Source organism: Chrysochloris asiatica, unplaced genomic scaffold, assembly GCF_000296735.1.
Source record: "Chrysochloris asiatica unplaced genomic scaffold, ChrAsi1.0 scaffold00090, whole genome shotgun sequence".
In the NCBI taxonomy this organism is placed as follows: Eukaryota; Metazoa; Chordata; class Mammalia; order Afrosoricida; family Chrysochloridae; genus Chrysochloris; species Chrysochloris asiatica.
In genome coordinates this window covers 9067418-9081825 of record NW_006408608.1, presented here as the reverse complement: position 1 = coordinate 9081825, position 14408 = coordinate 9067418, and the positions used below count along the sequence as shown (strand labels likewise).

The 14408-nt window shown below is 40.5% G+C and overlaps 1 protein-coding gene across 2 annotated transcripts in view; it reads left to right on the top strand.

Annotated features, from left to right (window-relative positions):
- VPS13D (vacuolar protein sorting 13 homolog D (S. cerevisiae)) overlaps positions 1–14408 on the top strand; it is a 360697-nt gene that overhangs the window by 221573 nt on the left and 124716 nt on the right. For both annotated transcript variants that reach the window (XM_006866375.1, XM_006866374.1), the window contains 2 exons: positions 5374–5508; positions 6741–6908. In XM_006866375.1, the coding sequence (XP_006866437.1) occupies positions 5374–5508; positions 6741–6908 (303 nt within the window). The remainder of the gene's footprint in view (positions 1–5373; positions 5509–6740; positions 6909–14408) is intronic.

Sequence of the window (14408 nt, the reverse complement as noted above, 5' to 3'; positions counted from 1 at the left end):
GGGACCTATGAACACAGCCTTGCTTTCTCCAGAACCCATTTTATTACAGGAAATGGTCTGCTACTTGAGTAAATAGGCATCAACTTTGTATACTACTGTATTTGATTAGTCATTTTGTTGCTACAAGAAAAAAAACCCTTGTGGCTCTCTCCTGGTCGCTTAGGCTCTGACCAGCTCAACCTGAAGGTGGCAGAAGAATTCACATCGACAGCCTGCATCTCAGCACTTGCAATAGCAGACGGCTCAGAGCAGTAAATGACTAGGTAAAGAGCATTTTTACTTCAGGGCCAGAATATTGCTTTGGTTCAGACAAGCATTTCAGTCATTTAGTAAGGAGATAGTGCCAAACCTGAGGGTTTTGACAGCTTAGTGGAGCTCTCAAAGTCTTTGGTACTGTGTATGTTTGGTTGCAAAAGGAAGTTGGGGTAAAAAGCTTTTTATCTCAAGTCTTTGTTTGAGTCTCATTTCCTTGTCTCTGAGAAGAAAGTATTTCTCAGAGCTGTATTGACAAAGTAAAGTGTTGAACATTGTCAGTATCCTGTTTCCCAGCTTATTTACCGTGAGACTCTAAGCAAAGCAAGTGAACCCATACATAGTGCCACACTGAAATGATGCCAATAAAAACATACCACGTACCGTGAGCTGTGGTGAGGCATGTGGGAAGGGCTAGGAGTAAAGTGTTTCAGGAGAAAGACTAAAACCCTACATTCTAATAGGGAGCTAATAGGGAGCTGGGGTTGGGGAAAATGAGTATGTTCAAGTCTCAGATCTGCTAAGAACTAGCTATATGCCTTTTGGTCATCCTCTTAACATGTTTTGTGTTTTATTGATTTAAAAAAACATGCATGTTAGATGATATTAACTAGAATATGCTCTTCAATCTCTTAAATGTTTTCTTCTGAAGCTATTTAGTAGGGGTGATATCCTGAGACATCAAATCTAATTTTCCTGGTCTTATCTACGTTCCCCTATCATATTTGACTTCTGTCCTTTCTGGTTTTCTCATTCTTCCATGTTTCTTCACTCTCTTTTTCACAGTTTTCTTTTACTTTCCTCCTCCTTTCCCTAATTCATAGGTTTAAGGATCATTTTTCTCTTCTACGAACTATTGGAAGTCCTGATGTGGCGCTGTGTGATAATACACTGGACTGCAAGGTCAGCAGTTCAAATTCACCAGCCACTCCTTGGAAACCCTATACAGGGTAACTATGAGTCGGAACTGACTGGAAGGCACCTAACAACAAAACATGAACTAGCTGGTCATATCACATGGCTGTTTTTTTTAATCAAGTTTTTTATTTTTGATCTTTTCTAATTTTCAAAGCTCTGATGTAAGTTGCAAAGTTTTTTAATAATTAAAAGCTTTTTTTTTTTTTTTTTGCATTTGGATTGTGAATCACAGAAAAGTTTTCTCCGCACTGGTTTTAGAATATTTCATCCATGTTTTCTTGTAGTATATGGTTTCATTTTCATGAAGCATATACTTGTTTCAATATTAAGGCTGTCTTTCCTCCTGCAAAAGAAAAAAAAAAGATTCAAAAGTAAGTAAGAAAGCAAAATAGGATATAGGAAATGGCACATGAAATTTCAATATATAATAAAGCTATTTGAATTCAGTGGAGAAAATATAGACTTTTTGATAAAAGCTATTAGACTAACTAGGTAGCCTTATGGAAACCTGTAAACTCATTCATTCTTCATGCCCTGCTTAAGGATATATTTCAAGTGGATCTGAAATTTATTAACTGTTGTTAGTATGAAAAAGTATTTTCACGTTTAAAAAAGAAAAATATTTGGAATGTTCTTTAAAAACCTTGAAATAAAACAAACAAAAAAACCTTGAAATATCAATCATGTTAAATAAAAAATATGATTAGAAAATAAACTGTATCCAGCAATGTGAACCTGTCCTACAGCAAACCTAAGCCAGCTGAGAACTATAAGAAAAGCTCTGTGTGTGTGTGTGTATGTGTGTGTGTGTGTGTGTGTGTGTGTGTGTGTATATCTGCTGGGAGGTATTGAAAAATTACCAAGGCAGCTAGTACTTGAGGGTCTAAGATTTATGAGAAGAGGGAATAAGCCCAGCATTTTATTCTGTGCTTTTATTCTTGAGGCATTTTCTAATTTGTAAGGGTTTGGGGAAAAGGTAGAGAAGCCATAAAGCAGCTACCAAAAGACAGAAATTCTACAAGTAAAGCTCTTGACAGTTTCATGGGGTGGGAAAGGCAAAAGTAAAACTTCATTTCTACTAAGAGAGCTGGGATTTGAGGGGCTAATATCTCAGAGAAAGGATATGCAAAGAAGAGACCCCCAATAGTGTGAGCCACTTTTATTGTTACAGCATTTGCCAATCTCTGAGGAACCCACCCTGAGAGAAGCTAAGCAAAACTGGCAGCCAAGAGGTTGAAGGACTCAAAGAAATTTTGAGCACTCTTACGGTTTAAGGTGGAGGAATGGCTTTGGTTTTCACTTGAGATTGCTGAAAGACTCCATACATACAGTTAGCCCAATAAGCAGACTCAAATCCAGTCTACAAAATGTCTACATTTAAGTGGATTAAGGTATCCCTCGTACTCTAACTGCCTTCCAGAAGTTAAAGACTCTTCCAAAGTCTCTACCAATTTTCATATGTAGTACCTCATTTAATCACAAAGTACCAGATTTCCTGAGAGATGGGACCAAGAGAAAAGATTGACAGTGGAGATAAACCCACAGTTAGTCCAGATGTTGGCATTACCAGCATTTAAAATAACTGTAAATAGTGTGTTCATGATATGTATAATAAAACTATAATTTATACTAAAGAAGAAACAAATAATAGAAAATTGTTGACCTTTTTTTTTCATGTACATGAAAGAAAACAATCTTAGCAAATCAAGCACAGCAATGTATAAGAAGGCTCATATAACTAAACTGGATTTATTCCAGGAATGCAGGGTTGGTTTAACATTTGCAGATCAATTGTATGCGTTTTTGTAGGAAATTGACAGGCTGATTCTAAAATGTATGTGGTGTTTAAAAGTGCACACTGTCCAAGGTAATCCTGAAGGAAAAGAACAAAGTTGGAGGGCTTACTCTATTAGATTTCAAGACTGATAAAGCCACAGTAATTATTGATTGATAGATAGATATCGATGTTGTTGTTAAGTGCCGTTGAGTTGGTTCCAACTAAATAGTGATCCAGTATAGGGTTTCTGAGGAGCAGCTGGTGGCTTTGAACTGCCGGCCTTATAGTTAGTAGTCCAGTACTTACCCTGTAGCGCCACACACAGTGTAGTAGTAATCGAAGGAAGGATAAAAATAAATAGTAAAGAGAATCCAGAAATAGACACATGAGTATAGCCACTTGATTTATGACAGGAGGGGAAGTGACAGATGGTCTTTTCAATAAATATGACTGGATCAGTTAGACACCTTTCTGAAAAAAATGAGTCTTATCTCTGCTTTAGGCTGTACATAAAACAAGCCCAATAGATTTAGATGTGAAGAGTAAAACAATAAAACTTTTGTAAGTAAATCTATGGGGATATCTTTATGACCTTAGCTCAAGATTGTAATTTTAAAAACAAGACACAGGGAGTTGTTACCATAAGAGAAAGATAAATTGAATTTCATTAAAATAAAACTTCTGTTCATTACTTAAAGAGTAGTAAGATACAAGAGTACTGGTGTAGCACTGTAGGATAAACACTGAATTGCTAGGTTCATCAACTGCTCCCCAGAAACCCTATGCAGGGTCACTGTGAGTTGGAAACAACTTGATGGCATTTAAACACAGCAACAAGAAAATGTAGGCTAAGCCCTGTACTGCAAAAACCAGAAGGCCAGTGGTTTTGGCTTACCAGCCACTCAGCAGGAGAAAGATGGGGCTTTCTGCTCCCGCAAAGATTTCTAGCCTCAGAAACCCTACACAGGGTTGTTATGAGTCAGAACCAACTCGAGGACACTTAACAACAAGAAGAAGCCAGCCACATCACAGAATGCAAGAAGGTAATTTGTAGTGTGTCTCTTTGATAAATGACGTATCCAGAACATTGAATGGAAGCTCCTACAAAGCAATAAGAAAAAGACAGACAACCACTAGAAAAATGGGCAAAAGATTTGAACAAGCACTTCACATAAAAGGATACCCAAATGGCCAGTATCCATATTTTAAAATGCTTGATATTATTCATCATTATTGTTAAATGTCATAGCGACCCTTTATAAGGTCTCTAAGGCTGGAAGTCTTTGTGAGAGCAGAAAACCTAATCTTTCTTCCACAGAGCGACTGGTGGGCTCAAATAAGAAAGTTATCGATACCAAGTATTGATCAGGACGTGAAATAGCAGGAAATGCCATCCATTGCGGGAAGGAATACAAAACTGATAGTACATATGAAGGTTGAATGTGTATATTCTTTACGTAATACATATCCAAGAAAATGTAGTACAAATATGCACCAGAAGATCTGTGCCAAAAAACTGATATAACCTAACTGTTCTTCCACATGATAAATTGTATTTTTATACATGGAGTGGAATATTATATAGCAATGAGAATTAATAAACTACAGCTAAATGCAATCAATAACCTAATGAATCTCACAAACTTGGTGCTGACTGCACTGTAGGATGAGCACTGCCACAAGGTCACCGGTTCAAACCCACCAGCCACTCCTCAGAAACCCCATACGCGGTTGCCATGAATCAAAACGGACTCAGTGATGCTTAACAACACTGCCAAAGACAGGAGAAGCTGCAACAACAAAGCACATACTAGTGATTTCATTTTTATAAAATTCACAGCAGGAAAAACTATTGTATGTTAACAGAAGTCAGGATAGTGGTAACCCTTGGGAAGGAGAGGGTAGTCACTGTTTGTGGTACTGTAGAGTAAGCACTGGACTGGTCTCCGCATGGTTGGTGGTTCAAGCCCACCAGCCACTCCCTGGAAACCTTATACAGGCTTGCTGTGAGTCAGAACCGACTCAGTGGCACTTGACAACAGTGATTGGGAGTAGGCATGAATCAGGGTGCTTCCAGAATGGCAATGTTATTGACTGTTCTGATCTGGGTGCTGGATACGTGGTGATGTTCACTTTGGGAATAATGCTTTTCTGAACGTGGGGTACGCCTCAATCACAAAACATGATAAGCACACAGACACAAAGTAGACCAGAAGGAATTATGCCGCGAAACTACCAGTACTTAATTCTGTGTTATGGATGGGACTTTGGGTGATACATGTGTTTTTAATCAAATTTTACTTTTTTAATTACAGGGAAACTTTCTTATTTACAGATATCAACAACTTGCCACTCATTGGCAAGTTAACATCCCTGGAAAGCCATCTTGTGACTAAAATATGTTATGTTCTTTCTTCCTTAATTAGGCCCTAAAAAGTACTTTGGGATTTCCACTGATTCGGTTTGAAGATGCTGTGATTAATCTGGATCCATTTACTCGGGTCCATCCGTACGAGACTAAGGAGTTTATCATCAATGATATCCTCAAGCATTTCCAGGAGGTGAGCTTCGTAGATGACCTTTGTGACTGGAACATAAAGAGAACGTGCTTGTTGTTGGGGAGTGATTGCTAAGACATTACTATGGAGAAGCTAGTTCAACAGTTCAGCTCTGTTTGTTGAGTTTGGGGTCAGGTCACATCCCATGAAGTCCATAAACATGATGAAAATCCTGAAACATTGCATTTGACTTAGGAGCTGTGAGCCGTACTCCAGCGACGTCACTGGATTACTCACGACTGTTAATGCTTTAATGATAACGCAGAATACTGCAAATTCTTATTTACCAGGCATGGGCCTGCTTTCAACAACCACACCAATGTTTGTAAAGCCTAGGAGAGTCTGTCCTTGAGTTGAACTTGAAAACTTTTTGAATCAGACTTTAAAGACCAAAATAAAAAGCTGCTATCTTCACTGGTCAATTTATTAGCTTTCAAAGTTACAATACTTTCTTTTTCCCTACTTTCCTGTCTTCCTTCCTTCCTTCCTCCCAACCTTACTAATTGGTGCTATTTCTACCTAAGAATAAGGCAAATGATGAAGTGTAATTAGGCAGTGGAGACAAAAAAAAAAGGGGGGGTTGATGAGGAGTCTATCCATGTCCTGTTTATGGCCCCCAGCCTCTGCCCCCTCCACAGCTGAGGGAGGAACTACAAATCTACCTTCTTTTAAGAAGTCTTCTGCTGATGATTAATTCTTCGTAGATATGACAGAAAGGAAGACTTGGTATATATACTAATAAATATGTGTGAAGGATCTTCTTAGCCATTTTTATTCTAAATGGCTTTTAAGAGTATTTCTACGAGTAATAAAAGCAATCTTTGAGATACGTGTGTTGGGAGAAATTTAGGTGGAGTCCATGAAAGGGTAGATCACTTGCAGTTGGTGTAAAGGTTTGTGGGAGGCGCTCCGGTGGTGTAATGATGGAGTACTTGACCACTCAGTGAAATGTCGGTGGCTTGAACCCACCAGATACTTTGCAGGAGAAAGATGTGGCTGTCTGCTTCTGTACAGATTACAGTCTTGGAAACCCTGCAAGACAGTTCTGTCCTGTATGGTCACTATGTGTTGAAATTGTCTCAGTGGCAACATGTTTGGTTCTGGAGAAGGATCGAAAGGTAATTGTTGGTGGTGATAGGAATGGAGAACTAGACTGATGGCTAACGTTTTTGTCTGGGGCTGGTCTGAAGATCCAAGCAGGTGCTGATTTTATATTTCTCTATTTCGTTTGACAGGAACTCCTCAGTCAGGCAGCTCGTATCCTGGGCTCAGTGGACTTTCTTGGCAATCCCATGGGGCTCTTGAATGATGTTTCTGAAGGGGTTACTGGACTGATAAAGTATGGAAACGTAGGAGGCCTCATCAGAAATGTTACACATGGAGTTTCAAACTCTGCCGCCAAGGTAAGGAAATAGAGGTGCCATTCTAGCATCGTTAGCCTCAGCAGTTCTTGACATCCTATAGCTGCTTTTATAGTAATAGGTTATGAGAAACTACATTCATGGTCTTCCCCTCATTGCCTACATGCCCTGCCTTTCCATCACCTCAGAGAGCCTGGTAGCAGGTCCATTGTACCCACCTGTGAAACGTCTCTTCTACATCCTCCGCAGTACCACACCTTAGTCCAGCTCTGGTCTCTCTGTCACCCGAGTCACGGCCATAACCTCCTGACCTTTGGACAGCATTGCACCTCCACTCCACCACACCAGTGAACTCACTGTTTACCGGGTAGCATTGCTGAGGCCTTTCTTCAACCTCAAGTCTACCAGTCAGTCCCCACAGCCTGGAGGAGAAAGTCTAAACTGAATGAAGCCTTTTGTAATGGAGTCCTGGTGTACTGCTGTAGGAGGAGCACTGGTCTGCTAACCGCAAGCTTGGTGGTTCAGACCCGCCAGCCACTCCTTTGAAAGCCTATACAGGGGCACTATGAGTCGGAACCAACTCGGTGGCACTTAATAGCACCAACCACACCAACAATGAAGTAGCCCTGGAAGGAAGGCACCTGAAGCCGGCAGTGCACAGACAATGGTGGCCTCTCAGGCGTCTGGCACTTGATGGGCATCTTGTTGGTCTGCAGTTCTTTGTCAGGCATTAACTGATTTTATTTGTGAGGCTTGAAAAGGCAGAAGAGTCAGCTGAAGAATCATGGCTGTTTGACATCATACACAAAGCCTCTGAGCCTTCTGCTTTCCTCTCTTCGTTTCAACTCCATGGACTTCTTGTATAGAATGTGACTTGTCTGCTGTGTAGATTTGTTATAGTGCGAGCTCAGGTGCGCTTATAACTGTGGGTAATGAGGGTATCAAAATAGCTTTATTTTTATGTTTTTTATGATGCCACTAACCTCCTAAGCTTCATCTCTCATACTTTGGACATACTGTCCAGAGGGAACAGTCGCTGGAGGAGGATGTCATGTTGGGTAAGGTGGAGGGTCAGAGAAAGAGAGGAAGACCCCTAACAAGATTGGCCAGGTGGCATCATTGATGGACTCGAATGTGACAGCGGTAGTGAGGTTGGCCCAGGATCAGACAGTGTTTCGTTCTGCTGTGCATGGGGTCGCTATGAGTCGGTTCCAACTCGATGGCACCTGACAACAACAACAACAACAACCTCCTACTTGGAGTCCTGAGTAGTGCTGTGTGTTAATGTGCTGGACTGCAAAGTCGGCTTTAACTGCAAGGTCAGTGGCTCAAACTCACCAGCTGTTCCTTGGTAACCCTATACAGGGTTGCTATGAGTTGGAACCAACTCGATGGCACTTCACAACAAAAACAGCAACCTTCTATACGGAATCCCGGTATAGTGCTTTGGGATAAAGCACTGGACCATGATGTCAGTTTGATCCACAAGGTTGGCAGTTCAAACTCACCAGCCACTCTCTGGAACCCTATACAGGGTCTCTATGAGTTAGAACCTGCTTGACAGCACTTAACAACAACATAGATGGAAGGAAGTAGATTTGAATAATGTTTCTAGTTTACATAGTGTTCTTATTAATATGTGCTCAAAACTATCTCTAGACAATTGGATTGTTGTTAAGTGCCAGGGAGTTGGTTCCTACTCAGAGTAACCCTGTATAGGGTGTCTGAGGAGTGGTTGGTGAGCTTGGGCCATCGACCTTGTGGTTCAAATCAGCTTTGCAGTCCAGCTCATTAACCCCCAGCACCACACCAAAACTCCAGACTATTTGGTAGCTGTCATCAGTACTGTGGCCATAGCCAATAAAGATTGCTGCTGTTTGATTTGTAGTTCATGATAGGCCCAACTCTCACGTCCAGAAAGGGTGACAGGTGGAGGCAGAGAGACATTCTATATAATGCTGGGAAACAGTTAGACTTTAGGTCAAAGTCTGAAGGAGTGCACATAATTCAGCTTGGAGGTAACTCCCCACACAGCCATTGGACCTTTACCCTAAGGGTATCATAAAGGATCACTGATGGCATAGAGGGTGGGACACGTTCCTCCTCCTACTCCTATTAGCTACTGAACTTGATGTACACAGATGTACTTAAGCATGATATGTTGTGAAGTGCCATCAAATTGTTTCTGACTCGAGGCCGGGAATTTTTGCGGGAGCAGAAAGCCTCATCTTTCTCCCACAGCACGGCTGGTGGGCTCGAACTGCCAACCCTGTGGTTCGCAGTCCATTACTTAGCATACAGAGTCATATTTCATTAAATTCCATTTAATATAGAAATGTCTTCTCAGTTTTATGGTTTTTTTCCTTGTTTTTTTGTATCCCAGAGCTTTTATTTGAAAGATAAATTTGCTTATGGCTTCCTGAAAGACCTTCCTCCACCTGGAATAGGGATACACATACTTTATAGGATTATTGAAAGAAGAAAATGAGATGTGGCTTGACAAAAGTTTTGAAAAGTACAGATCGAATATACTTCAACCATGTGAAGCATATTAAATATACTTTGACCATTCTATTAGCATCGATGTAAAATATTCAGACTTGAGCTGCCAGGAACCATTATTGCTCTTGAAATAAAAGCCAATATATTGCAGTCTACAGAGAGGAAGGTTCCAGGCACTGACAACAGGAGACTCAAACTCTGGGCCAATTTGGCTGCTATGAAAACCCTATCATTAACCTCTTGGATGAGAATGAAGAAATCATTAAGTTGCCTATGACTTTTCAACTGGCGAGATATTTGGTGGGTTTCTCAACGGTTTCCCTGAAATATCCTAGAGAAAAGGACTGATTCCTTACTTAGTCTTCATTGTTTTTGAAAGCCTCATTTGTTTTCTGCTTTTCTGCTTTTTGTCCTGGAAACTGTCTATGACGCTTGATGCTTGGCATGAGAATATAACTTAAATAGGAAGCAAGACTTCCGTATTCCTCACCCCTGCCCGCCCCCAATCATAATGAAGGTGGTGACAGTGTATTTGAGTGGAGATAAAGCTTTCTGTTGTCACTAGATTTGCATAAGGGTATTGTTCTTTTCCAAAGGAGCCCAAGTTATGCAATGGTAAGCACTCAGCTGCTAATCAGAAGGTCTGAGGTTTAAACCCACTAGCCACTTCCTGGGAGAAAAGACCTGGTAAGCTGCTCCCTTCAGTAGTCCAGCCCCAGGAGACCCTGTGGGCAGGTCTGTTCTGTTCCATAGGGAGACACAGAGTTAGAACCGACTCTACAGGAATGGGTGTTTGGGGTTGTAAGTCCTCCAGAATGGGAATCCTGCTCTCACTGGGGAGGTTTTCTAAGCTAATCAGTGTTGGAATCATAGCTGCTAATGAGAGGAATTGCTGTGTAATTTATTTTCATACCAAGACGCCCCAGATGTGTTGTAAAAATTAGTCTATATATCTTTAAGATGAGAAAGCCAAGAAACTTAAAATTCCTACTTCACATCGCAGATAGTAGCTCCAAAAGCCGGGTCTATCAACTAAATGCCCATTCAGGTCATCAATGATTATGTGTGTATGTGGGGAGTTTGGTGGGTTTGAAACTAGACCTTTAATGTTGCTTTGGAGGAATGTTTTGTTTGCTTTTCTGTGTACACAAGCGGAGTTTAAGGAAGTGCATACGGCCACAATAATCAACTCTTGGCATGTGGGAAGTATTTCTTTAAAGAATGCCAGAGTTCCAGTGATTGCAGAAAGGGGTTAGAAGAAGACAGTCGACAGCACCTCACTGAGCCCTGGCCAGCTTCACTTTGCTCCAAAGCCCAGGCTAGCTTAACTTTCGTACAAAGGACCAAAGGGTTAAGGAGACTCCATCGACTTCTTGAAATGAATAAAAATATTGATGTATGTTTTTCTAGGGTTATGGAAGTTTTTTTGGGTTCTCAGACAGGGTCAGGCCCCATAAATCATCAGCCATTATTGTGAAGGTAGAGTTGTACATGGAGAAGAGCTTGGACTCGTAGTCAAAACTCCTGTTGTATTCCTGGAGTCCTGGTGTGGTGCTGTAGGATAAGCACTGAACTGCTAACTACAAGGTCAGAGGTTCAAACCCATCAGCTGCTCTTGGGAAGCCGTGTGTAGTAGGGTTGCTACAAGTCAGAATTGACCTACCAGCACTTAACAGCAACAATCCATTCCTACCTTGAATGTTTCTCCTCTTTTGATGTTGAAGGCTTTTTTCTGTTTTGTTTTGTTTTAATCTCCAAAAGGAAAGGGGCAAAAGAGATGGAGTATGTGATGAGAAGTTCAAAATGAATTCATTCTGTCACACAAGAAGGTGATAGAGCTGCAGGTCTTAGTCACGTGTGGACAGATTTTGTGAGTTATTCACAGAACATTTTTTATTTCTAGTCTGTCATCGTATTCACCTGGAATTTCTGTTTTCGTTTTCATCTATTACTAAGTTTATATTAACCTCAAGGGATTAGACGTAGGAAATACCCATGTCCTTTTATCCTCTTTCTTTTTTCTTGCCAAAACCAAAACCAGAACCCTGTTGTAGTCTAATCAATTCTGACTCATAGCGAACCCTATATGACAAAGTAGAACTTCCCCATAGGGTTTCCAAGGCTGATAATCTTTACCAGCGTGGACTGACACATAGTTTGATTGCAGCACAGCTCGTGGGTTCAGCTGATGACCTTTTCGTTAGCAGTCAAGTGCTTGGCTCTGTTGATTGACCCTCAACCCCCAGAAATCAGTTTATGGATTCCAGGTCTAAGGTGATATGATTTAGAGGTTGGTCATAGACCGAATTGGGGCCATCTATCTCTTGATCTCCTGCCTGGATCCTAACAGAATGACTGTAGCTGTAAGTGTAACCTCAAAGATCTGATCCCATTCCTGAGGCCATAGCAAGGCAATTGCTTCTGGTAACCTTTCTAAGAGTGCAATGTCTTCTCAAAAGGACAGCATTTCAGATTCCAAAACCATGTCAGAGGAACAGCTTTCTCTCTGCAGCATGAATGGCATCCTAATTGTGTCTTGTAGGATTATCTACAAGGCTCTCCGGACCTCTTTCAAAGCCAAAGTGTTGAGGAGACCTTATATACCAAATTCCCTGTCTTGTATGGACTCTGAGTTCCCTTATATCTTATATTTAATTATTATGTAATACTTTCATATACTTAAATGAAAATTATATAGTTGTTCTCAAAAGAATAAAACTTCTTTCAAACTAAGACACGTCACATGTTAACAAGAAAGCAAATGATTCCATTCTTTCTGCACCTGTAGAAACTCAGTGTTTGGTGTGCAGAGTGATCACCTGGTCTTCCAAAAGGAACATACACAGCAACCTACATAATTTCTTCCAACAAAGGAGAAGGCCATGTTCGGTCGTCACTAGGAAAACAGCTCTGCGTTCCTTCTATTTTCTGTTACGCTTCATGCATCATTCGGTTTTGTGCCCATAGAATCCTTCAGTATAACAATTCAAGGCTTGAATTTCTTCTTCAGTTCTTTCAGCTTGAGAAATGCCAACTGTGTTCTTCCCTTTTGGTTTTCTTTGCACATTTCATTGTATCACCGTGCTCGTCTTGAGCCTCTCTGAAATCTTCTTTTCAGCTCTTTTACACCGTCATTTCTTTCCTTTGCTTTAGCTACTTTACATTTAAGAGCAAATATCAGTTTCTTCTGACATCCAGTTTGTCCTTTCTTTCATTTCTGTCTTTTTCATGACCCTTTGCTTTGTTCATGGTGATGTCCTTGTTGTCATCCCACAACTCTGATCTTCTTTCATGAATGTTCAATGAGTCAAAACTATTCAGAAGAATGAACAAATCTGTCTTAGAAGTACAGCCAGAATGCTCCTTAGAAGTCAGTATGATAAGTCTGTGTGTTGCTTACTTTGTTCATGTTACCAGGAAGAGCCAATCCCTGGAGAAGGACATCATGCATAGTACAGTAAAAGGTCTTGACAAAGAGGAAGACCCTCACAAAGCTGGATTGACACGGTGTTTGGAACAATGGACTCAAATATAGCAATGATTCTGAGTAGGGCGCAGGACCAGACATTGTTTTGTTCTGTTGTTCATGGGGTCTCTTTGAGTCAGAACCAATTGGTGGCATCTAACAACATAAGCAATGGAATTCGGCTTTCCTTGTTTTTGTTTTTCCCTGCTTCTCATCCCACCTTTTGTGTCTTTTTGATCGTTGACATGTTTTGACTCTGTTTATGAATACAGCTATCCTAATAATTTTTCCATTTTTCTTTTAACTGAAATTTTTTCATCAAGATCAGTTCTTGTTCATGGAAACTTGGATTTGCTGTTCATTGTTTGCTATATTTTGATTTTACTGATAACTTTTATAGGTATAATAAGTTTGGTTTGTTTTTCTCTTTTGTTTGATTGCATTTACTTATACCAAATCCAGACTTCTCGGGTCAAATTCTGCAAATCTAATTTTTTTCCCAAGAAGATACAATATTTCTGTTCGTTTTCAGTAATTTTATTCTATGTAGTTTTAACCACTGCTTATTATTTTATGTCAGTTTGTTCTAAATTTGATTTTAAAAAACTGTTAGTTTTATATTACTTCTTAGCACAAAGGCCATTCGTAAGACAGTGATGTAAAAATAAGATCTAAACATTCTGCTTCATTATGGGACACATACTAATTTATATACAAGAGGGCTTCAAAAAGTTGGTGGAAATTTTCCATTGTCTTTTCATTCCATTTTTCCACGAACTTTTTAAAGTCCCCTCAGTCATGTATTAAATACCTGCTGTTTGTCAAGCTTTGTGGTAGATCCTTAACACACATTATTCCTATTGTTCATGATGTTTACCCTTTGTGTGTGTAAGATTTTGTTCCGGACATTACAGAGAATATAAAAAAATTCATTACTGCTAGCTTCTTACTAAGGAACTCTGGTAACGTAGTGGTTATGGGTCAGGCTGCTAACCTCACCGTCAGCAGTTCGAAACTACCAGCTGTTCCATGGGAGAAAGATGAGGTTTTCTGCTTCCGTAAAGATTTGCAGCCTCGGAAACCTTATTACAGGGTCACTATGAGTCCAAACTGACTCCATGGCACCCAACCACCGCCACCATCACCGCTAGCTTTTTACCAGGAAGTTATTATTTGACATGTAGAGAGAAGAACCCTTAGTGAGATGGGTTGACACAGTGGCTGTATCAGTGGGCTCAAATATGTCAACAATTGTGGGGTTATCACAGGGGCCTGGTGGTACTGCGTTCTGTTTTACAAAGGGTCGCTATGGGTCGGAACTGACTTGACGGCACCTAACAACATGACTTAGCATCACTTTGTGAGTTGGTAAGATGACTGCCATCAGTTCATCTATATTGCAGAGTAGCCCCTCGAGAAAGAGTGGGGATTATAGTCATTCTTGGGTTCGTTTTAGTTACGACCATCACTATCTGCTTTGCAGTGAGAACCTGTTGTTGTTGTTGTTAAGTCCCGTCGAGTCGGTTCCGACCCATAGCGACCCTGTACAGGGTTTCCGAGGGTGTAAATCTTTA